The 24,069-nt window shown below is 41.7% G+C and overlaps 3 protein-coding genes across 6 annotated transcripts in view; 2 read left to right on the plus strand and 1 right to left on the minus strand.

Annotated features, from left to right (window-relative positions):
* The window catches only part of dnah3 (dynein axonemal heavy chain 3), a 50,988-nt gene extending 44,294 nt beyond the window's left edge, over window positions 1–6,694 (plus strand). Inside the window, exons 53-61 of the mRNA XM_014158986.2 lie at window positions 243–468; window positions 645–889; window positions 1,139–1,255; window positions 1,424–1,581; window positions 2,246–2,413; window positions 3,750–3,892; window positions 4,956–5,160; window positions 5,344–5,481; window positions 5,554–6,694. Of these exons, the coding sequence (XP_014014461.1) occupies window positions 243–468; window positions 645–889; window positions 1,139–1,255; window positions 1,424–1,581; window positions 2,246–2,413; window positions 3,750–3,892; window positions 4,956–5,160; window positions 5,344–5,481; window positions 5,554–5,907 (1,754 nt within the window). The 3' untranslated portion in view covers window positions 5,908–6,694. The remainder of the gene's footprint in view (window positions 1–242; window positions 469–644; window positions 890–1,138; window positions 1,256–1,423; window positions 1,582–2,245; window positions 2,414–3,749; window positions 3,893–4,955; window positions 5,161–5,343; window positions 5,482–5,553) is intronic.
* A 2,170-nt stretch (window positions 6,695–8,864) lies between these two features.
* On the minus strand, window positions 8,865–12,804 carry lyrm1 (LYR motif containing 1). Of its 2 annotated transcripts, XM_014158982.2 has the most exons (5): window positions 12,731–12,804; window positions 9,800–9,948; window positions 9,651–9,711; window positions 9,473–9,504; window positions 8,865–9,357 (listed from the first exon to the last, which is right to left on the minus strand). In XM_014158982.2, exons 2-5 carry the CDS (start codon window positions 9,941–9,943, stop codon window positions 9,244–9,246), a joined length of 351 nt encoding a protein of 116 aa, XP_014014457.1. In that variant the 5' UTR covers window positions 9,944–9,948; window positions 12,731–12,804; the 3' UTR covers window positions 8,865–9,243. The 2 variants fall into 2 exon arrangements, with proteins under 2 accessions (XP_014014457.1, XP_014014458.1); XM_014158983.2 differs by lacking the exon at window positions 12,731–12,804 and having other exon boundaries at window positions 9,800–10,393.
* On the plus strand, window positions 12,563–24,009 carry dcun1d3 (defective in cullin neddylation 1 domain containing 3). 3 transcript variants are annotated; one of them, XM_014158981.2, is made up of 4 exons: window positions 12,563–12,629; window positions 14,787–14,872; window positions 15,420–15,972; window positions 21,634–24,009. In XM_014158981.2, the coding sequence occupies exons 3-4, from the start codon at window positions 15,521–15,523 to the stop codon at window positions 22,181–22,183; spliced, it is 1,002 nt and encodes a 333-aa protein (XP_014014456.2). In that variant the 5' UTR covers window positions 12,563–12,629; window positions 14,787–14,872; window positions 15,420–15,520; the 3' UTR covers window positions 22,184–24,009. The 3 variants fall into 3 exon arrangements, with proteins under 3 accessions (XP_014014456.2, XP_014014455.2, XP_014014454.2); XM_014158980.2 differs by lacking the exon at window positions 12,563–12,629 and adding an exon at window positions 13,003–13,206; XM_014158979.2 differs by lacking the exon at window positions 12,563–12,629 and adding an exon at window positions 13,027–13,406.
* Window positions 24,010–24,069: the final 60 nt, after the last annotated feature.

The raw sequence follows: 24,069 nt of genomic DNA on the forward strand, positions 1-24,069 counted from the left end.
ATGTGACTTTTGAGCTGTATTCTGTGCTTTAACTTAGGTTTTGGATATTTATTTGGGTTTTTTGTGTCCTGCTCACTTAACTTATTGAATTATGATGCATCAATAAATTATTCAAACTAAACTAGTCTTTAACCAACTTTACATACATCTGTTATACATCTGCATTAAAGAGGTCACATCTGATTGGATTTTTCAGTGCTCAAAAGTTCATACCAGTACTTAAATGTTCCTTTGGTCTCCAGGTCTGCTAAAGTTTGCTGACGACCTTGAAATGGGGGGCAGTAAAACCCAGACCATCTCCCTGGGCCAGGGCCAGGGGCCCATCGCAGCCCTGATGATCAATGCTGCCATCAAGGATGGCACCTGGGTGGTGCTACAGAACTGTCATCTGTGCACCAGCTGGATGCCCGCCCTGGAGAGGATCTGTGAGGAGGGCATCACCCCCGAAAACACCAACCCCACCTTCAGGTCAGCCGTTTCAGGGCAGGGGGAGTTTTTATCTATTATAGCCATTGGCCAGGCAGTTGGTTTGTAATACCCTGGTTGTAATATTCTGGTTGCTTATGATCCTATACATTTGTATTGCCTACAAATAAAACCAAGAGCAACAAACTAAACTAACACTATCATTGCTAACTTCACAGGTTGTGGTTGACCAGTTACCCGTCTGACAAGTTCCCAGTCAGCATCCTGCAGAACGGGGTGAAGATGACCAACGAGCCGCCCAAGGGGATGAGGGCCAACCTGTTCCGCTCCTACGTCAGCGACCCCATCTCCGACCCCGCCTTTTTCAACAGCTCCAAGAAACAGGAGGCGTGGCAGAAGCTGCTGTTTGGTCTCTGCTTTTTTCATGCTCTGGTGCAGGAGAGGAGGACCTTCGGACCTCTAGGTGAGACTAACACTCTTCTATGGTTCTTTTTTCTTAAAACAAAATGTCTTCCCCTTCTCAGTCACTGAAATTGTATTTTGGTGTTTTCGCTCATCCTATACCCTTGTTCCTTCTCTCTCTCTGGGGAAACACATTTTCCTCCAATATACGTCATGATGAACGAATGTCACTGCATTGAATATCCTCTCTTATAACTTGAGTTAAAGGGTCAAAACTTGTCATTGTTCTTTTTCCGCATTTGACCCCAAGGTTGGAATATCCCGTATGAGTTCAATGAGTCTGACCTGAGGATCAGTATGACGCAGATCCAGATGTTCCTGGATGAGTATGAGGAGATTCCTCTGGAGGCCCTCTCCTACCTAACTGGTGAGGCTCCCAAAGACACAGCTGTGTGGATTAGTATAGAGGGAGAGGGAGACTGTATCACATAGCAATAAAAGAGGTTCATTCTCTGTTTGTATCAGAGCATAGGAGGGTTTACTAACCTGAACTAGTGGAAGACGGACACATACATTTCCTCTCTCTCCCTTTCAGGTGAGTGTAACTACGGTGGCAGGGTGACGGACGACAAGGACAGGCGTCTGCTGGTGTCTCTACTGTCCATCTTCTACAGCAGGGAGCTGATTGAGCAGGAGGGCTACCACGTGTGTGAGGGAGACATGTACTATATCCCCCCTCACGGACCGTACCAGGTACTACTGTCACCTCCGTCATATCTTTACCCATTTATCAGATGGCGGACTGTCATATCCATTGTCGATGCTATCTTTATGCTGTTGCCCTTAAGGTTCAGATATTTGTTGTCGTCTTAATGATTCAGGGGTCAGGAAGTGCATTGGGGGTAGAGTGATCTGATCCTAGATCTGTGGTTAGGGGCAGTCTACTGGTATCTGCTTAGATTTTGTCACACCCTCTTGTATGGAGCCTCTGGACCACATTGCCAGGTCAAGCATAAATTGGCATTTAGACTGCTAAATAATTTGTGAAATAGTTAAACAAATAGCTACCTGAACTATCCGCATTGACCCTTTTTGCTCTTCACATACGGTGCTGCTACTGTCACTTTATTCCTAGTTATATGTACATATTACCTCAATTACTTCGTACCCCTGCACATCGACTCAGTACTGGTACCCCTTGTATATAGCCACGTTATAGTTACTCATTGTGTATCTATTACTTTTATTATTAAGTGTTTTACTTTTCTATTATTTCTTTATCTTCTTTCTCTCTGCATTGTTGGGAAGTGCCTGTAAATTAGCATTTCACTGTTAGTCCACACCTATTGTTTACAAAGCATGTGACAAGTACAATTTTATTGGATTTGAACTTATTTGTACTGTTTGTCTTTTCAAGACCTATGTTGATTACATCCGCAACCTACCCATCGCGGCGGAACCTGGCGTGTTTGGACTCCACAGCAATGCTGACATCACCAAGGACAACCAGGAGACCAATCAGCTGCTGGATGGAGTGCTGCTGACACTTCCCAGGCAGACTGGAGGCGGGGCTAAATCCCCTCAGGTTAGTTGGACAGTGGACACTAAGGTTGAATGGCGGGAACCCGGTTACTGAGATTTACCGGGATTTACTGTCCAAAACAACTCCCTTTTCCCAGGATAAATAACTGTGAGAAACCGGTAAATTATTTACATGAACAGCATGGTGTGAAATGGAACTGTTAAATAAATGCGAAGTCTAAATCTGGCGTCTCTATGGCCTCTGCATGATGAATCACCAACGCTCAGGGTGGGGACAGACAGCCCATCTCAGTATGGGGCACAGTTCACAATACATGTAGACTTATCATGTCATCATGGTCATTTTCTTGTGACAGGTAAACCTGCATTTGCTGCAGCAAAGCCTATAATACAGAAATATAAAGACCGAATGCTCATCTAATTTACCCATGCCTGGCTTTCGGGGGTCACCTTTATTTCTTAATTGTGAAGATTCGTTTTTTTTAATTGAAGCTGCAGTTTTAAAACAGCGAAACACTTGAATATCGTTGCTTTAAATCAGTACAAGCGCAAGCAATCTCTCGCAGTCTTTCTCTGCCTCCATCAATTCCATTCAAATCGCATCCAAAATAGATCATCCTGTTCTAGATTGATATATAGCCTTATATATAGATGTCCTAGCCTACCTCTTTCAGGTAATACATTTAATGCCGTATTACCCTTATATTCAGCCAATTAATGATGGGTTATGCATAATAAGCTTCTAACTTGTGTCTCTTGCGCAATACGCACGCACCTGTGCTCCGCTGGCCTCTCTCCTTAAAAAAACGCTCCTTAGCTCTTGGAGTCCCGTGCAGGAAAAGCTAGACTAGAATAGCTTGCTGGACATTACTTTTTCTAGCATTTCTTATATCAATAGACTATTTGAAGAGGGACGGAAGCTCTTGTTTGCTGACGGCACAATCATTTGGGCTTTTCTGAGCTTGGGATTATTAAATATCTTTAATGTAGGGCTCATAAAGTGGATTTAATGTATAACTCATCAGTCTCAGGTAGCATCAGGGCTGATTTTTTTTATCAAAGCTCTAATCAAATCCAGAGAGAGGCTTATTTAGATGCTTTATAACGCTTTTTAATGACACTTCCGGTTTTGGCAGGAAATACTACCTAGGAGAAAAGTGATTTATTCTCCGGATGGAACATTTGTAAAACACCGGGAAAATATTCAACGCTAGTGGACACTTCTCTGTGTGATCAAAACCTGTACATTCTCACAGACCGGCACTTTGTGGATAAAAAGTTGTGATGCCTCAGAACAAGCCCTGATATGTCAGCTCTGTACAAAAGCTTCAATTGTTTTGAATTTATTATACTGGTAGTTATATCTCTGATTACTACAGGAAGTGGTTGATGAGCTTGCAGAAGACATCCTGTCCAAGCTGCCAGCAGACTTTGACATCCAGATGGTGATTAACAAATACCCAGTGATGTATGAGGAGTCCATGAACACTGTGCTGAGACAGGAACTGATCCGCTTCAACAGGTAAATATCATGATCTGGAATAAAGAAACAGGGGTCAGGAAGTGTAGCGTTTCAAACTGATACAATGAATGCACTCATAAAATACTTACTCTACATCTGGCCATGGCAATTGGAGTCTTATGGTCAATTGATTAAACGCAAAGTAAAATGTTTTGTGTCCCACATAGGGTTGCAAAGGGAGGGTATATTACTGGTAACGTTCAATGATTTTATAGACTTTATCACGTGACATCTAGTGGCCTTTTTGGATACTTCAGAGTATCACAGGTGTCTGTAATTATCTCTGGCCCTCTGTGTGGCCTTATCTGTCTCACTATTGTTTGTGGAGATATGCTCTGATGAAGGTCGACTGACCGAAAGCTCAGCCTCTATTCAAATAAATGGGCATCTGACTGGAAGTGTGCAGAGACTTTTTTCCCCTGTTTCTCCAGTGTAGCATTTTGCCTCCAGCACCTTCACTAATCGGTTTTGAGTGTGCAGTATTTTCTGCCTATTATCTACATGGAATTTATCATCACATGTAATGTTTATAAAATAAGATGATTTTAAAATTAAAAAATTGAATGACAAAGCTGTAAAACATTATCCTAAATATAACCCATCAACTCAGTCAATATCATTGGTTTTTAATAAAAGGGTTTCAGCATGAAATATCCTTTACATTTTTATACACTTTTACTATGTCAATTTGTCTTTGTTGTAAATATTTTGGCGCTAAACTGGTGGCAGTTGTGAAAAATAGTCTTTAGTTGGTAGTTTCATTGTTGATTAGATGTTTTTTCATTAATTAAGCTATTTTCTCTTGAACCATATGGTCTATCCACTAGAAGTTATTTAAGTATAAATTACCAACGTTGCCATAGATTACAATAGATTCGTTAAATTACCGGTAGTTTTACAACACCAGTCCCACATTTAATGACCACTATAAGCAGTTGATTGGTACTCTGTGTACAGGCAGTCATTACTACACAATCATTACATGCCTTTTTGGCTATGGGGAATTTGGGATTAGCAATTATGTGTTCATAACATGCTGATAATGATGCTTTGACCCCCGCAGGTTAACTCAGGTGGTACGCATCAGCCTGATAAACATTGGAAAGGCTCTCAAGGGTCAGGTGGTGATGTCTTCTGAGCTGGAGAACGTCTTCAACAGTATGGTGGTGGGCAAGGTGCCAACCATGTGGTCGGCTAAGTCCTACCCGTCTTTGAAGCCTCTGGGCAGCTACGTGTCCGACCTCCTCGCCAGGCTAAAGTTTCTACAGGTCAGTTATGATCGCCAAGAGAGTGAGGATCCTGAGCTGCTCAACCCCAACAATACACATTCAAATGTGTTTGTATGTTCAATTAAAAGTTGTTTTGAGGACAGGGATTTTGTTTCCTGTGAAACTGATACTTCTGAAAGACACAAATACTGATTCATGGGAGTTGGGCTGTGTGTTTGACAGGACTGGATCAACAATGGGCCACCACCAGTCTTTTGGCTCTCTGGGTTCTACTTTACTCAGTCCTTCCTCACAGGAGTATCTCAGAACTTTGCCCGAAAGTATACCATCCCCATCGACTTCATCGGCTTTGAATTTGAGGTAAGGGAGTACAATGTAAACCTCATCTTTGTGTTCAGTGAATGCATGGCATGACTTCCCTGTCTCTATCAGATGACCAAGCAAGAGACCCACATGGAGAACAAGCCAGATGATGGGGCCTATGTGAAGGGGTTCTTCCTGGAGGGGGCACGCTGGGACCGGGAGAAGATGGTCATAGGAGAGTCCCTCCCCAAGATCCTCTTCGACCCCCTGCCCATCATCTGGCTCAGGCCAGGAGAGATGTCAAAGTTCCTGCATGAGAACATCTACGTGTGTCCCGTGTACAAGACCAGCGCCCGGCGCGGAACCCTGTCCACCACGGGCCACTCCACCAACTACGTAATGCCTATCGAGCTTCCCTCCGACCGGCCGCAGAAACATTGGATCAACCGCGGGGTGGCCTGTCTGTGCCAGCTGGATGACTAGGCACAGCTCTGCAGACATCTTGCAGGATGTTAGATATGAGAGACAGACAACCAACTCACTCCTTTTAAATAGCTATTAAAGGCAGAATTGTATGCTGGATATTTTCAACTCGATTTCTTGATATTTTTGAAGATTGCACAGGCTGTCATATAGCCTGGGTACCAGTCTCTTTAGCTAACATTCCACTCCTTGACACTCCTTGTCATTGCCAAAGAGACTGGCCTCTCAACGTTCAATATGCAGCCCGATTTACGGCACAGTTGCTGGTTGGTTGTTGGAAACAACATTCATATTTTCCATGACAATGTTATGGAACATAGGGCAAATTTGGCACAATATAGAATTATAATTTAAACAACGGCAACAAACAAAACCGTTACGACCTGCTGCGGTAATTTCCTGGTGAGAAGCCGTGTCAATGCAAGATCATGTTGTTCAAATTGGCTAGAGAGGACTCCATAATGAGAGTGAAATGATGATGCGTAAAATATTAGCCCACAAGAGTCAATCGAGCTATGTTTGCTTCAGTTGCATCCCATTAATGAGAGGAAAGAAACGCAAAACTGGCACCTGTCGTCAATGTTTTGTACAACCAGTTTGGTCACTTATTTTGAGCAACTAAAAAGAATATACACTACCGTTCAAAAGTTTGGGGTCACTTAGAAATGTCCTTGTTTTTGTAAGAAAAGCAACAACAAAAAATGTCCATTAAAATAACATCAAGTTGATCAGAAATACAGTGTAGACATTGTTAATGTTGTAAATGACTATTGTAGCTGGAAACGGCAGATTTTTTTATGGAATATCTACATAGGCGTATAGAGGCCCATTATCAGCAACCATCACTCCTGTGTTCCAATGGCACGTTGTGTTAGCTAATCCAAGTTTATAATTTTAAAAGGCTAATTGATCATTAGAAAACCCTTTTGCAACTCTGTTAGCACAGCTGAAAACTTGGCAGGTGTTGTTACACGTGGTCTGCCACTGCAAGGACAATCAGCTGTCCATCCTGTCTCCCTGGAGCGCTGTCTTAGGCGTCTCACAGTACTGACATTACAATTTATTGCCCTGGCCACATCTGCAGTCCTCATGCCTCCTTGCAGCATGCCTAAGGCATGTTCACGCAGATGAGCAGGGAACCTGGGCATCTTTCTTTTGGTGTTTTTCAGAGTCAGTAGAAAGGCCTCTTTAGTGTCTTAAGTTTTCATAACTGTGACCTTAAGACACTAACAGCTTACAGACAGTAGGCAATTAATGACCATCCACAGGTGCATGTTCATTAATTGTTTATGGTTCATTGAACAAGCATGGGAAACAGTGTTTAAACCCTTTACAATGAAGATCTGTGAAGTTATTTGGATTTTTACTAATTATCTTTGAAAGACTGGGACCTGAGAAATTGACGTTTCTTTTTTTTTGCTGAGTTTATATTAGAGGAAAGAAGCACCTTGCTCTTGCTTGCTGGATATAAAATAGGCTACAGCGTTCACAATGAACTGGTGGGGAAGTTCAGGGCGAGAGCTTCTCTGGTATAATGTCATCACATTAGGGCTGGTGGTAAAAATACAATAAACGGGAATCCTTTGTGCTCCCCGTGCCCAATGTTTATGTTCACAATTAAATGTATTAGACCAGAATGCCCAATGTTACATTGTTTCCAATCAAATGTATGAATTAAATTAGAACGTTTTCCTATCAGTTCAATTTGCATAAACATTGTGATTGGATGATAGCTGTGAAGGTTATCGAATCCTCTGGTCTCCTGGAGCTCATTAATGATAGAACGTTGATATTTGAATATTGCGGAAAGGCCGGTCTCTTTGGTAATGACAAGGACTGGAGTGTTAGCTAATGACACTGGTACCAGGCTAGCGAAGCCAGAAACAAAAAAGACATTACAACCTGTGTTGTAATTACACCTTTGGGATGGGATTGGAACGCCAACTGCGAGCCAGGCCTAATTGCCCAACATCAGTGCCTGACCTCACTAATGCTCTTGTGGCTGAATGGAAGCAAGTCACTGCAGCAATGTTCCAACATCTAGTGGAAAGCCTTCCCAGAAGAGTCTCTGTGCAGGCCAGTCAAGTTATTCCACACCGATCTCAACAAACCATTTCTGTATGGACCTCGCTTTGTGCACTGGGGCATTGTTATGCTGAAACAGGAAAGGGCCTTCCCCAAACTGTTGTCACAAAGTTAGAAGCACAGAATCATCTAGAATGTAATTGTATGCTGTAGCATTAAGATTTCCAGTCACTGGAACTAAGGGGCCTAGCCCAAACCTTGAAAAACAGCCCCAGACCATTATTCCTCCTCCACTAAACTTTACAGTTGGCACTATGCATTGGGGCAGGTAGAGTTCTCCTGCCATCCGCCAAACCCAGATTAGTCCGTCGGACTGCCAGATGGTGAAGTGTGATTCATCACTCCAGAGAACACGTTTCCACTGCTCCAGAGTCAAATGGTAGCGAGCTTTACACCACTCCAGCCGACACTTGGCATTGCGCATGGTGAGCTTAGGCTTGTGTGCGGCTGCTCGGCCATGGAAACCCATTTCATGAAGCTCCCAAATAACAGTTGTTGTGCTGACATTGCTTCCAGAGGCAGTTTGGAACTCAGTAGTGAATGTTGCAACCAAGGACAGAACATATTTTTTTGTGGTTGCACATGAAATCTAAATCAGTTTTACCTTTAAAACTGGAAAGCCGCTAAAAAAAAATCTGGCTTTTGTTTTAAGAGAGTAGCCTACTAATCTTTAACTGGTTATAGTAAGACATTGTTCCTATCAGTTAAATCTAACAGTTGATAAACTGAAGGTGGTGGTAAATGAATAAAACCTTTGTGTGTATGCACTCTAATGCACTTTACTCAATAAATCCTTAAGTCTATTTTTCAACCCGACAAGAGTTCATCTGAATTTTTAGTAATTCCTTGAAAGAATGAATGCAGAGGAGTGGTGCTTTTCAAAACTCAATTTATTGAAATTATAAATATATTCAAAATAGTATCATAAATCTTAATGGCTACCCATCTTACAGGACAGACAATGCTGACATCCACAACAGCTCTTGTCAGGAATCACATGCATAAATATACTTGGTACAGTATACTGTTGCATAGACGTAATGGATTGAATGCTACAGTGCAATTTACAATGCAATGTGCTTGATGAACATTGATTTGCGTGATGAACAATGGAAATAAATGACTTTTTCCGCCAATATATAAGATGGATTTTCAACTCAACTCCTGAGATCAGCCAGTGACTCTCCTCCTGTCCTTGGTAACATAAACCCTTCACAAGAATATAGAGTTCATCTAGTATCAGCTGTAGTATCAGCTGTCCTCATGTGACTGTAAGTAAACTGGCTTGGCCTGCTTCCTCATGCGTTGCTTTGCTTTCAGCTTACCGCCTTTCTGGGTTGCCAGTCCCATTATAGGCAGGTAGATCTGCAATGAAGGGTATAGAAGCAAAATAAAACCATTACATTAGATAATAGTGAAATTACACAATATTTCCTGAGATATATAAACATTTCTTCTGGTTTAGATGTCTGTCACTTACAGGTCTTGGATAGGGATTCCTGTAATAAAGACCTGTGAAACAGAGTGGGGAAAAACATCACTCAGATTCTCACACCAAAGCATTTAAGTGTGAACTCTAAAACATTTCTGATTTGTCCAGAGATTATTACTAAATGAAAGAATTTGAAAATGTCAACCAGGCTTTTCTTGACACTCACCAATTTCTATCCTTGCCTCACATTCTGCTAAGCACTTCTTTATTGATTCCTGATCTGTCAACTGAAAGGGATACACAGAACAACAGATTAATCAAACAGATAAAGATGATACTGAGCTACACAGACAAACATAGGGTATGTCTTTTTACCTGTTGGTTCTGTCTGAAGAGGGTCTGGGTCTCCTGGACAATGTACCTTCTGTCGCTCACAGTGTCTTGTGGGACTGCACCCCAGGCGATCCGAAATACCCTAATATACAGTGACAGGACCTGATTACGTGTGACTGTCGTCATTTGGTCTAAAAACAATACAAAGCAGAGAATAGAAAAAATATATGCAAGGAGTAACTTGCCCTATATAATTAACACCAGACTCAATCAAAGGATCCAGAGTACCGCAAAAGACTGGGGGCCCCGTTTGAATTGATATAATCTCTGATCAAACATCATTGAATAGGTGAAAACATATACGCTGGTATTACATTGCTTTGAATGATTACTTAAACAGAGGTAGGTTTAGTGCTGGAAATGTGGGTAAATAATACATGTACATGCATGTTTCAATAAACCACTAGGTGGCAATATAACATCTGAAATTAAGTAATAGTAGCAGAGACTAGATAGTTCTTATTATAAACTGACAGCTGTGGTATATCAGACCGTATGCCACGGGTATGACAAAACATTTCTTTTTACTACTCTAATTCCGTTGGTAACCAGTTCATAATAGCAATAAGGCACCTCAGGGGTTTGTGATGTATGGCCAATATACCACGGCTAAGGGCTGTATCCAGGCTCTCCGTGTTGCGCATAAGAACAGCCCTTAGCCATGGTATATTGGCCATATACCACACCTCCTCTGGCCTTACTGCTTAATTATACCTTAGTGGACTAAATAACTACTTGCTTCTTCTACAACTACAGCCCTTCACTGGTTTCCACAAATACAAAGTAAGGGAAAGGAAAGGGAAAGGGGGATATCTAGTCAGTTGTACAACTGAATGCATTCAACTGAAATGTGTCTTCCACATTTAACCCAACCTTCTGAATCAGAGAGGTGCGGGGGCTGCCATAATCGACATCCACGTCTTAAACATAGGCTATAAAGTAAAAATGTATGAAAACAAAAATTAACTTTTTGGTCTTCATTTAAGGTTAGCGTTAGGCTTAAGGTTAGCAGTGTGGTCAAGGTTATGGTTAGGTTTAAAAATCACATAGGGTTTATGATTTTTGTGGCTGTGGTAACTAGTGACGACCGTTCCCCGGTGACTGGTTAAAAATCAAATCAAGTTTATTTATAAAGAGCTTTTTACATCAGCAGATGTCACAAAGTGCTTATACAGAATCCCAAACTAAAACCCCAAACAGCAAGCAATACAGATGTAGATGCTGTCTTATGTAGACTAGAATTATGCTGTGTTCAAAACAACCGGGAACTCGGAATCTCCGACTTCAGTGTGTTCAAGACAACTGGGAACTCGGGGAAAAAACAAGCTCTGACTATGAAAAATCGTTTTGAACGGTCATCCAAGTATTAATTCCAACTCGGGAACTCGGGCCTCTTTCTAGAGCGCCGACTTTCCGACCTGAAGATCACTGACGTCATGATTTGACCTAGTATTTTTCAGAGTTCCCAGTTGTCTTGAAAGCACCATTCAACCTCAGGATGCTAAAGAAATGTGGCTTGTCACCTGAAACCCCCACAAACCTTTACAGATGCACAATTGAGAGCATCCTGTCGGACTGCATCACTACCTGGTACGGCAACTGCACCGTCCACAACCGCAGGGCTTTCCAGAGGGTGGTGCGGTCTGCACAGCACATCCCCAGGGGCAAACTACCTGCCCTCTAGGACACCTACAGCACCTGTTGTCACAGGAAGGCCAAAAAGTTCATCAAGGACAACAACCACCCAAGCCACTGCCTGTTCACCCTGCTACCATCCAGAAGGCGAGGTCAATACAGGTGCATCAAAGCTGGGACCTGAAAAATAGCTTCCATCTCAAGGCCATCACACTGTTAAACAGCCATCACTAACACAGAGAGGCTGCTGCCTACATACAGACTTGAAATCATTGGCCTCTTTAATAAATGGATCACTAGTCCCTTTAATGTTTACATATCTTGCATTACTCATCTCATATGTATACACTGTATTTTATTCCATCTTGCCTATGCCGCTAGGTCATTGCTAATCCATATATTTATATATTCTATTCTATTCCTTTACTTAGATTTGTGTGTATTAGGTAGTTGTTGTGGAATTGTTAGATTAGTTTAGATTAGATTGTTAGATATTGCTGCACTGTCGGAACTAGAAGCACAAGTATTTCGCTACACTCGCAATAACATCTGCTAACCATGTGTATGTGACCAATAACATTTTATTATTTATAATGAGCTGATTAATGTTGAAAAGTGTACTTTTCTAGGAACTCGGAATAAAACGAGGTCAAATATTGACTTAGTGATAGTGATCTTCAAGCCGGAGCTCTAGAAAGACGCCAGAGTTTCCAACTTGGAATTCCGAGTTTGATGACCGTTAAATTATTTTCCCAGTAGGCGCTTTTATTTTCCCAAATTCCTAATTGTCTTGAACGCACTTAAATCAGAGATTTCCGAATTCCTAGTTGTTTTGAACGCGGCATATATAGCTAGTTAGTTATCTAATGCCATGTTCAAAACAACTGGGAGCTCGGAACTTCGAAATGTCCAACTTCAGTGCGTTCAAAACATCTGGAAAATACGAACTCCGACTGGGAAAAATCGATTTGAACAGTCATGCATCTTTCTAGAACTCCAAAGTTCAATGACGTGATGATTTACCTCGTATTTTTCCGAGTTCCCAGTTGTTTTGAACGCGGCATAATGGGGTCTGTGCGTCACACATATGAATATGGCTAACGTGAGCTAGCAGGGTAACAAGGCAAAGTACCTGGCTAATGACACGCTTGTCGTTCATTTAAAACGAACGTCTAGGGTAGGAATATCTAACGCTGTATGTTTACATTGCAATAACACCATGTCACAATGCTGACTTATCGAATAGTAGTATTATCTGGCAATTATTACTTGACCTACCTGCTGTGCTGTTAGCTTTTTAACAACATGTCGCATCGAAGTGACGATTAAATTGACGTAATTTGAGAGGTGTGTTCGCAGCAATTAGTGTTGCAAAGTCGCTGCGAAACAATTAAATAGTCAATTTTTCATTCACTTTTCAAAGCCCTTCAGGTTCAACCCCAAAGACGATTTCACCAAATATTATGTTAAGTCCTGTTCGTTGGGTTTTAGCTGTATTAGTCAGGTTGCCAGCTACTACAATTTTTAACTAAATCTAAACAGGGGACCCCATCCATACAGATCAGTGGATGGTATAGTTGCTAGCTGTCTAACTGGTGCTCTGTTGGGAGGAAGTGATGCAGGGAAATCCACTCAATGACTAAAGGGGAAACACAAAGAAACTATAAGCCTTACGTACTGGTTCATCCGACTTTTTTTTTAGTAGTCAATTTAAAGTAAAAGACAGTCGTATAGGGCGGTTGTTTGCAAACCAGGTGCGTTCTTATCAGGCAAAAGCCAACTTAAACGCTCGTTTTTGTTTATGGTGCTGACTTGCTACCTACTAGCATTAGCTGGCTAGCTTTTTAGCTAAGTGGGGCTGATTGTGTCGTTGTGTCCTAAGTTCGCTATTTGTTTTACTGATGTTATTGGAGTGATGTACGTGATTTTCTCGACAATCAACTATTTTTAAGAGGTAACGTTACCTATACTGTTCGTGTTCTAAAATAGTTTATATTTTTATGGCATACTAGATTGCTAACTTTACAGATAACTAGCTAGCTACATGATGACGTGCTAGCTAGCCAGTCGGTAGCTAAGTATGATGATGGCGAAGTGTAACCAGCCACAAACGAGGCTATATTATTAACAGGGAACTTAGCTGCTGTTGTTGTTGTTAGACAGTCAAGTTGATTATGTTACCTGTTTTCTTTGTTTGACCAGCTATGTTAGCCAACGTTCAGATGCAAACTAGAACTGCACAGCTGAGCTAGCTACCAAGTTTAAAGATTCTTGTTGACAGTGTTATTTTGATAAATGGGTTGCTAACAAAATTGTTAAATGGCTAGATATTCCCCACAGTATATACATGCCGATGTGTTCCTAGTCAGCTAACTACAACAATAAAGTCCATCATATTAGAATGAGGTGAACGTGGTTGAAAGCACTGCAGGCTTTCCAGGAGGTGTTTTGCCTGTACATGTCCACGGAAGTTTCATTCCTCATGAATAGTTTCAATAAATGTGATCAGGGGCTTTTCGTTTGTTGCAAAGTGTTTCATCAAATCATGAAAGACAGGCACAAAATAAAACACCAACTAGTTGAACAAGAATGGTAGTATAGTAGTTGGCTTATGAATCTTGCAACAGCTGGAAGCCATCATGAATTCCTCATTGAGTAACAGAATATTTCAAATGTAGGCCTATGTAATTAAAAGGTCTCTAACAAAGGAAAGGGCTAGGCATATTTATCTCTATAGTTTCCTGCATTCAGTGGTGGAAAAAGTACCAAATTGGCATTCTTGAGTAAAGGAGCCTTAATAGAAAATGACTCAAAAGTGAAAGTTGGCCAGTAAAATACTACTTGAGTAAAAGTCTAAAAGTATTTTGTTTTAAACATACGTAAATGTAATTGCTAAAATATACTTGCGTTTCAAAAGTAAAAGTATACCTTTCTTTTCAAATTCCTCATATTAAGCAAACCAGGTGGCACCATTTACTTAGATGTTTTTTATTTACCAATAGCCAGGGACATGCTCCAACACTCCAACATAATTTACAGATGAAGCATGTGTTTAGTGACTCCGCCAGGTCAGAGGCCAGATACCCCAAAAAACAAAAGTAGTACTTTCAAGTATTTTTACTTAAGTGCTTTACACCACTGGCTACTTTCAATTAAAAGTAGTTCATCCTTGACACAATGCTACCCTGCTGTGGAAATGCATGTAGTAAATGACTGCTTTCTCAATCTGAAATGACAAATTCACAGCAAGTTTATACACTGAATCTACATGTGGGCGAATGATACCCCTGTATCACATTATGCTTATTGTGACAAGATGCTGTGTGTCTTTCAGCATTGCCGATGTTAAGGTCACCACGATGGAGCAGAAAAAGATGACACCTTCATCTAGAGTGATAAAGGCGTTCTGAGGAAGTGTCTGTAAGTACTTATTATCAGAACCAACCCATTTCTTAGCTATTGCTGAGCTATTCTGGTAGCGTATTGTGCAGGCCAGTAGTATGTATGAGCCGGACAACGTACATTTCAATTTTAGTGTTTTATCTGGTGGTTGTATCTTCTGGTTTTTAAGGTAAACAACATCTTGTTGTAGCTGTAAGTATTTTAGTCAGTTATATGGTAACCCATGCTGTATTAGGCTCTTCTCTATAAGTAGTTATTCAGCCATCTAGTTGGATATGAACCCTCCTCTCCATGGTACAGTACCAGCTTCAAAGCTTCTATGGTAACTGGGCCAGGCTTTAAACTGCCAGACACTTCACCCTTTTCTGTTGGTGATGTATCCTACTTCTATGGTCTTCATATGATTTTCTTATTTTACAATTTAGCAGTTGTCTTCTCTAGTAATTATTACCTCAGTGTTGTGGCTTTTGACCCTTTGTGACTAACGGGTTTGTTGATTCAGTGACTCATTGTCACTGTTGTTGTTGACCCCATGTGACTGTGTTGGACTCCTCCTCTGTTCCAGGGCCCAAGGGCATGTTGAGACGTCTCACCAGGCCAGAGCAGAGGCGTCTTGGTGGGGCCTGAAGGAGGGGAGGACAGACTGAGAGGACCAGAGAGAGAGACATGGGCCAGTGCGTCACCAAGTGTAAGAACCCATCGTCCTCGCTCGGCAGCAAGAGTGGCGACAAGGAGCAGGGGTCCAAGTCCCACCACAAGAAAGGCGGGGGAGGAGGGCACAAAGAGGAACCTGGCACTGTGTGCAGCAAGGCCTCCAGCGAGCACATGTTCAACGGCACCAAGACCGCCATGGAGGTTACCGTGGAGACCACGGTGATCCCTGCATCGGCCATGTTGGGGGACCTGAGGAAGGAGGACCGCTCGGTGGCGGATAGGGAGGGGCCGTCCTTGCTGCGCATCGAGGACCTCTTCTGTTGCTACAAGGACCCGCATGAGGATGCCATCTTGGAGGAGGGCATGGAGAGGTTCTGCAATGACCTGTGCGTGGACCCCGCCGAGTTCCGCGTGCTGGTCCTCGCCTGGAAGTTCCAGGCGGCCACCATGTGCAAGTTTACAAGGTAAGAGACGGGTTGGGGATGACATCGGTCGGAGTAGGGATGAGACAGACGATGCTTCATCAATGTGTTTTAGCCTGATATTCAGAAAACATGTTCTGAGAAGATTCCTCAAGTCATTTATTGGTCCAAAAGAGACCTGATTAGCCTGTAATATTGATTAGCATGGCTGATTCAATGGCTGATGTTAGACATCTGATCAAATTTCTAAAATGGCTACTGCTGCCCTGCACTGTATGTTTTAGGCTAGCTTCCCCTCTCACTGTGCAGTGTTTCATTTAACATTGGTCTGGCTGGCCACCCCACCCCCACTTCTCTCAGCTTTCAGCAGCTCTGCAGCTCACTTGCTAGCTGACAGGTAGGGGGCACACAGGAAATCGAATCAGACTCTGACACTGCACTCTGTAATGAGTAGGGATTCGACAGTGTCTTTCTCTGATTGTCTATTGCTCAGATGATTTTGTCTTCTCAATTTTCATGTAATCTTCTACCTAGTCTGAAGATTGTACCTATTACCGTCATTTGACCTATTAACAAATGTTCTCATCTGAGCTACCTAGAGCCAGAAACTTGAAAGGTTTACTGTTGCTTTGCTGTTCACACCAAGTCTGATGTCATGTCTGCTGAATAAAAGGGGGTGGAAAAGTAAAGTATATCTGGCCAGGCACTCATGCTGAGGTGACAGCAGAACAATGTGACAGGATGTGGTTAAGTTAGTCAAATCCAATGTTATTCGTCACATGCTTCGTAAACAACAGGTGTGGACTAACAGTGAAATGCTAATTCACAGGCCCTTCCCAACAATGCAGAGAGAAAGAAGATAAAGAAATAATAGAAACACAATGACAACACAGCTATATACAAGGGGTAGGGGTATGAGGTCATTGAGATGGATATGTACGTATAACTAGGAATAAAGTGACAGATAGTAAAGAGTAGCAGCAGTGTATGTGATGAGTCAAGAGTTAGTGCAAAAAGGGTCAATGCAGATAACCAGGCTAACTATTAAACTATTTAGCAGTCTTGTGGCTTGGGGGTAAAAGATGTTAAGGGCCCTGTTGGCTCCAGACTTGGTGCATCAGTACCGCTTGCCGTGCAGTAGCAGAGAGAGCAGTCCTATGACTTGGGTGGCTGGAGTCTTTGACACATTTTAGGGCCATCCTCTGACACCGCCTGGTATAGAGGTCCTGGATGGCAGGGACCTCGGCCCCAATGATTTACTTGGCCGTACGCACTACCCGCTGTAGCGCCATGCGGTTGGATGCTAAGCAGTTGCCATGAAAAGCGGTGATGCAGCCAGTCAAGACGTTCTCAATATGTAGCTGTAGAACTTTTTTTGTGAGCATTAATTTAAAAACCTTTACTGACAATTTAACACCTTTTTGAACATGTTTTCCAAAACAAGTCCTTAAAAATCTCATTACCGCAATGGTCTGAAAACGTCAAGACCATTAGGAAAGTTAATACATTTTCAGATTTTTAAAATGGATTATTGACAGTCATGCACAGTTACTTGAAACTCTGAAATAATATATATTTTTAAATGAAAATTTATTTGATTTTGACTGATTTCTCTCATTACTGCAACACCTTCCGCAATCTACAACCTAATATTTTTGATATTTCATTGAAACCTGACATATTTTCTAAATTATGTGTCAAGCCTGCATTTAAAAGCAAACTACTATTTTTCTTTTCATTAAATGAACACTTGTTGCGGTAATGATACATATGTTTCGGAAATAAGGTTGTTGATTTCGGTAATGATAATAACTATACTAAGACTGGGTATGGTTAAAAACATAACATTTAATGTAGAAGATAAATGAGATAATATTGGCACAATCATGGTTTCAAGTTCAATCAATTTAATTTTGCAGTGATTCAACAGTACATAACATACATAGGCTAAAACAACACATACAAGAACATTAGAACAGCACACGATATCGTCACTACACACACTGTACGTACAGTGTCCCTTGGGGATTATGTTTTTATGACTCCAAGCCGGTGCAGCTCCTTTATCTTCAAGCCAAAGTTTTCATGCGTTTTACAAGCACATGTTTCTCTGTCTGTGACTCTTCGCTGGCCAATCCAAAATGGCTTAAGTTTAAAGAATTGAGCCTTGGAAAGGTTGTGCCTTGGGTTCTCAGACAGAAATCTTCTATAAAGATTTTCCATAGTGTCCGTTAAGCCTCTCTTACAGAATATCTGGCCATTTTTCAGAATTTCTCTGGATTTCACATTTATTACAGTGGAGACTTCATCTTGATGAAGGGAAGCGGCTGACAAGTTTGCGCATTAGTCTTCTCTGGCTGTTATTGGGTAATGTTCTCTAATGACTTCTCTTTGTAGTTTTCTTCTGGACCTCTCTTCCTTCCATGTTGACAATTACCTGCTCCCTCTTGGCCATCATCTCAAGTGTTTTCAGTCTTTTCTTTAGGTTGACCATCTCTTTGGTCCTCTCCAGCAGCTTCTCTTCTGTGTAGTGCAACTTTGACCTCCATTTTGATAGTGATTTGTTCCTTCTGTTCCTCTTTTTGGGTGATTCCTTTGGGGTAGATGTCGTCATTGGTCCTGGTGTCTGAAGAGATGTCTCTCTTCTTTTAGGAGTTGAGTTGATGGCAGGGACATTTATTTATCTGCTGATGTGAGAAAGTCTGTTCTCTTGGGGAGGCTGTGTCTTGAGGATTTTGAACAACTTCTTCATTTTTCTTCTTGAATATGTTGAAGTGTATCATCTTCCTGGCTTGATGGTGTTATGTCCAAAACAGCGTTTAGCTGTTTCTTTCTTCTCTAATACATTTTTTGAGTTTTCCCGCCACAGTTTTTCTTTCTTTTCATGTTGCTTCTTTGTCAGATCTTCAGTTTTCTTGATTTTACAATTTTGCTTTCGTTTTTGATATCTGGAAATGGGATATCATAAGGTGAATGCACCAATTTGTAAGTCACTCTGGATAAGAGCGTCTGCTAAATGACATAAATGTAAAAAATGTAATGGAAAGGAAGCATGACATGAACTGAGCATGTCTCAAAACATGGGAAAAATCTTACTGTTATGGACACGTCATCCTATAGTAGAGACTGAATAGCTTACTGACTGTGTGTGTGTGTCCTATAGAAGGGACTGAATGGCTTACACTTAGACTGTGTGTGGACATCCTATAATATAAACGGCTTACTGATTTTGTGTGTGGATGTGTGCACGCGCAAGTGTAGACTTCCTAACACTGTAGCGCATTGACTTCCTATAGACACTGTATGAGGGCATAGGCTTCCTATATACTATATATATGCTAATTACGCTTGCTGTAACCTCTCCAACCCCTAACCTCTCTCTCCTTCCTTCTGTACTCTTCCAGCAGTTCTGGGTTGGTGTAAACTTTTTCTCAAAAGTTTGTCAGCGTAGCCTTCGCTAAAGTATTTTTGTCACTTGCTGACTGTCTGCAATTAAACAGGACATAAAGCAAAATATCAACAGTTAGTAAATAATATTTAAATTCATATTTAATTATATTTAAAAATATAGTCTGTATGATTAAATTCTCATTACCGAAACAGTTCTCTCTACATTGCAGCATTAAATGAGAATGGTGTTGTGAAGGATGAGGAACCGTAGCATGTTTTGCTAACAATAGAGAAGACATGATGACTAAGCAAATTTTTACTCAATGTGCATAATTAGACATTAATGAAGTATATTTTAATAGAAAATTTTAAATCTAACGTTTTTCTAAATGTGGAAAACTACCTGTATCGGTAATGATAATCAATACTGTCATGTACGCAGTCTGCCAAGAGAATGTTTAACTTTTAACTGGAGATATATAAAGAGATCTACTAACCTGGTAGCCATCTTGAAGGTACTGGCAGATGTGTTGCTTCATTCAAAATCAAACTTTATTTAAAATTCTCTGTGTGTGTGTAAACAGTCCTTCAAGGATGAGAACATCAGTCATGGACACTTAATTTTTCCAATATTTTTTCATTATTATTATACATGAATATTCAGTTAATAATTTTTTCTGTCATTTGAAAACATCTAGTAGAACATCCATTTATTTTTTTTCAGAATATTTTCATTTTACTCTTTTTAATTACAACATAACATACTTTCCAACAGAGCTGGACGCATTGCGGTAATGAGAATTTTAGCAGAAAATGCAATAAAATACAAAATGAAATTACTCTTTGCGCAAGGTAGAGAACACTTATCTTTATGATATTTTGTTATATTACTAAATTACATGTTTATATTTAAAATCATTACTGCCATGGTATTTTAAGGATTTCATGAGAATGACCCAATAGCGAAACAGTCCTGTAGTTTAGCATCCGCTTCATTGGACCACTTCCGTATTGAGCGCGTCACTGGTACTTCCTGTTTGAGTTTTGTAAGCAGGAGTCAGAAGGATAGAGTTATGGTGAGATTTGCCTAAAAAACGGTAAGAGAGAGCTTTGTATGCATCTCTGTGTGTGGAGTAAAGGTGATCTAGAGTTTCTTCGCCTCTGGTTACACAGGTGACATGCTGGTAGAAATGAGGTAAGACCGATTTCAGTTTTCCTACATTAAAATTACTGGGCACTAGGAGCGCCACCTGGGTGAGTATTTTCTTGTTTGCTTAAAGCCCTGTACAGCTCGTTGAGTGCGGTCTTAGTGCTAGCATCAATTTGTGGTGGTAAATAGACAGCTACGAAAGATGGATGAAAACTCACTTGATAAATAGTATGGTCTACAGCTAATGATGTATTCTAACTCAGGTGAGCAGAACCTCGAGACTTCCTTAATATTAGAGATCGCGCACCAGCTGTAGTTAACCTAGACCCCCCCCCCCTGAGCTTACCCGACGCTGCTGTTCTGTCCTGCCGATGCATAGAAAAACCAGCAAGAATATTATCCATGTCCTTGTTCAGCCAAGTTTCCTTGAAGTATAGGATATTACAGTTATTCCGGCCCTGTTGATTTGATCGTAGCTCGTCCAGTTTGTTCTCCTGTGATTGTACCCGTGTGGCTCAGTTGGTAGAGCATGGTGTTTGCAACGCCAGGGTTGTGGGTTCGATTCCCACGGGGGACCAGTACGGGGGGAAAAATGTATGAAATGTATGCATTCACTACTGTAAGTTGCCCTGGATAAGAGCGTCTGCTAAATGACTAAAATGTAAATGTACATTCACCAGTAGAACAGAGGGTAGAGGCGGCTTATTCACTCGCCGCCGTAATTTCATCAGGGTGCCCGCACGTTGGCCTCTAAATTGCCCGTCTCTTTCTCTTCCGCATGTCGGGGATTCGGCCCGAGGTGAGCAGGGGCCCGTAAAACGGCCGCTATACAGTCCAGCGCCATTCTCATCAAGGGGGCTTCTTGCCCTTTCTCTCCTTGTGCTCTAAAGCATGCTCCTCTTTATCAGAGACTTTAAAAGGCAGTTATTTCTGTTTTTACTTTACCTGACTTCTTTATGTTGAGGCCCATGTGATGTTTATCAGAGTTAGCTTAGTTGGGAAGCTTTTGCCTTCTAACTACTTAAAATTGCCCAAGTTGTCTTTGTTGCAAAAAATGTAAGAAACTGAAAGGTTTTGCTCCCTATGACTCTTTGCCCTGAGTCAAAGGTTGATATTATGTTGCGTTCTATAATGCAGCCCTGTTTCTCCCCTCCTGTCTGTAGGAAGGAGTTTGTGGACGGATGCAGGGCGATCCAGGCGGACAGTCTGGAGGGTATCTGCACCCGGTTCACCTGCATGCTGCTGGAGGCGCAGGGCGAGGAGAGCTTCAAGGACCTGTACCGCTTCACCTTCCAGTTCGGCCTGGATGCCGAGGAGGGCCAGCGCTCGCTTCAGCGCGACATCGCCATCGCTCTGTGGCGCCTGGTCTTCACGCAGGACATGCCGGCTATCCTTGAGCACTGGCTGGACTTCCTCGGCGAGAACCCGTCGGGCGTGCGGGGCATCTCGCGGGACACCTGGAACATGTTCCTCAACTTCACACAGGCCATTGGGCCTGACCTGAGCAACTACAGCGAGGACGAGGCCTGGCCCAGCCTCTTCGACACCTTCGTGGAGTGGGAGATGGAGCGCAGGAAAAAGGAGGTGCAGGAGGAGCAGTTGAAGAGGGCAGAGGAGGAGAGGGGATGCACTGAGACCGAGGGCTCTCCCTCCAGCACAGGCGGACTTGAAACAGAGAGCGGATGGGGCTCACAGACCTGGGTGGGCCACTGACTATGGAATTCTGGGAAGGAAGGCAGGTCGGGGTTGGTGGGTTCTGACCTCTTAGTGAACTGTACATCTGTGAATCATTGGATGACAAATTAGTATTAACATTACCATTATTTCTCTCGCTCCTTTTCTGTTGCGGTGGGACAGGGTTCCCTTGCACCCTGCTTTATTTCTGGTTATTGAAAGGGCTCTAAGAACTGTATTGTTTTTAAGCACGTCTATTTAAGTTATTTGTTTTATTTGTCTTTAATGTGCTTTTTTAAAAGTAATTTGGACATGTGGTCCATTTTAATCTTTCCCAACTCACAAAGAAAGCTCAGTATATAAGGTTGCTTTAAAAACCAGGTGCCAGAAAGCCATACCAGTCTCATTTTCCAGCTCGCATTGACCTGGAAACACTGGTGACTGGACCTCTCACCCAAAGATGTAGGCTTATTAAATCCTCATATTGCATTAAGAAGAAGGGAAATTGGGACAATCTATTTGTCCTCAAATAACTCCTTATTACCAGAGACTGAGCTTTATCTTTATGGGGTCAGTGAAATCAACTTGATTGAAATTGTTTTATTTTGGAACAACATTTGAGTGTGGATGAATTGGCTTTCATTTTGAAATGTGGACTATTTAAAGGGTTATATTCTTGGCTTTATTGCCTGTAGTTGTGATGACCAACCAAGATTTGTTCAAGACGTGGTCGTACTCGAGTGTGCATAATGTCCTAAAGTAAAAATTGAAGTGAAGTGACAGTGAAAATACCTTGTTACTATTTTTATTCTATTTATCTAAATAAATTTGTTGAAGCTATATTCCAATAAGTCCTTTTAAATTTCAAGTTGATTTCTTTGAAAATAATCACACCCTTTTTTTCTCTCTCTTCTGCAGTGTAATTTATGAAAAAGTTGTTGAGTGCTCTAGACCGCGGTAGTGTCTTTAGCTTATTCTAACTACCAGGGCTTGGTTCCATTTTGGTCCCTAGCCCCTGTCCCTTTAGTGTTCACAGATCCCAAAGGACTGAACACATGTAAGCAATATGGTATTGGCCACCACCCCACCAAGCCATTCGATGGACTGTGGACTTCTACCTGAAGTTATAGCTTGCACATATGTAGTCATTTCAGATCTGTGAACAGGACAGAATGTGACTGTACCTGGGCTACATTCAGGACTGTTGTGTTAGGTTCATTACAAAGCTTTTGTCCCTACCCCCCTGTCCTTCCATGGAGGGCCGAGTATCTGCGGGTTTTCTCTACTCTCTTGTACTTGATTGATTGAATCGAGGTCACAAATTAGTAAAGAACAACCCTCACCTGGTTGTCTAGGTCTTAATTGAAAGAAAAAAAGAAAAACCCACAGACACTAGGCCCTCCATGGAATGAGTTTGACACCCCTGCTTTAGGGACTCTGTTGTTAGTTAGAATAAGCTAAGACCTTACCAAGTTTGCAACAATCTTACACCATTGGACAGCTATTAAATCTAGTTTTGTGGGCATGTCAAGAATGTGTGTCGGCTGCTAGCGACTGTTGTGTTAAGTGCACAAAACACAATGGCCCTCCTAGTCACCATGCTTGTAATGCTCTCATTCATGTCTGCAGCTTCTAAACCATTCACAACTGTTGAATTATAATGAAACAGAGCCCAGGCCTTTTGGTGACAGCGGATCATTGTTAACCAGGTGTATTGGCTCATTGAGTGTCTGCAACTGAGTCCAGTGTGGTCAGGGGGTGCCCTTGTGAGGTTTACATTTTCCTTTGCCCTTTTTATATAAAATGCATTGATTTATAATGAATAAAACCATGTTCCAACTTTTGACAGTGGACCACGAAATGCATATGGTGAGTTAAATTTTGTTTTGGTGGTGTCATTGTCCTGTTTTGATGGAGGGTTTGCA

This window comes from Salmo salar, chromosome ssa19 (assembly GCF_905237065.1).
Source record: "Salmo salar chromosome ssa19, Ssal_v3.1, whole genome shotgun sequence".
NCBI classification, from domain to species: Eukaryota; Metazoa; Chordata; class Actinopteri; order Salmoniformes; family Salmonidae; genus Salmo; species Salmo salar.

Bases quoted from the DNA above. Each gene is read 5' to 3' on its own strand.
- lyrm1 (XM_014158982.2), bottom strand. From the start codon at position 9,943: ATGACGACAGTCACACGTAATCAGGTCCTGTCACTGTATATTAGGGTA. The intron at 9,712-9,799 runs GTAAAAAGACAT...TATCCCTTTCAG, and splicing joins TCTTCAGACAGAACCAACAG to TTGACAGATCAGGAATCAAT. The intron at 9,358-9,472 runs GTAAGTGACAGA...CCTTCATTGCAG, and splicing joins GGAATCCCTATCCAAGACCT to ATCTACCTGCCTATAATGGG.
- dcun1d3 (XM_014158981.2), top strand. From the start codon at position 15,521: ATGGGCCAGTGCGTCACCAAGTGTAAGAACCCATCGTCCTCGCTCGGC. The intron at 15,973-21,633 runs GTAAGAGACGGG...TCCTGTCTGTAG, and splicing joins ACCATGTGCAAGTTTACAAG to GAAGGAGTTTGTGGACGGAT.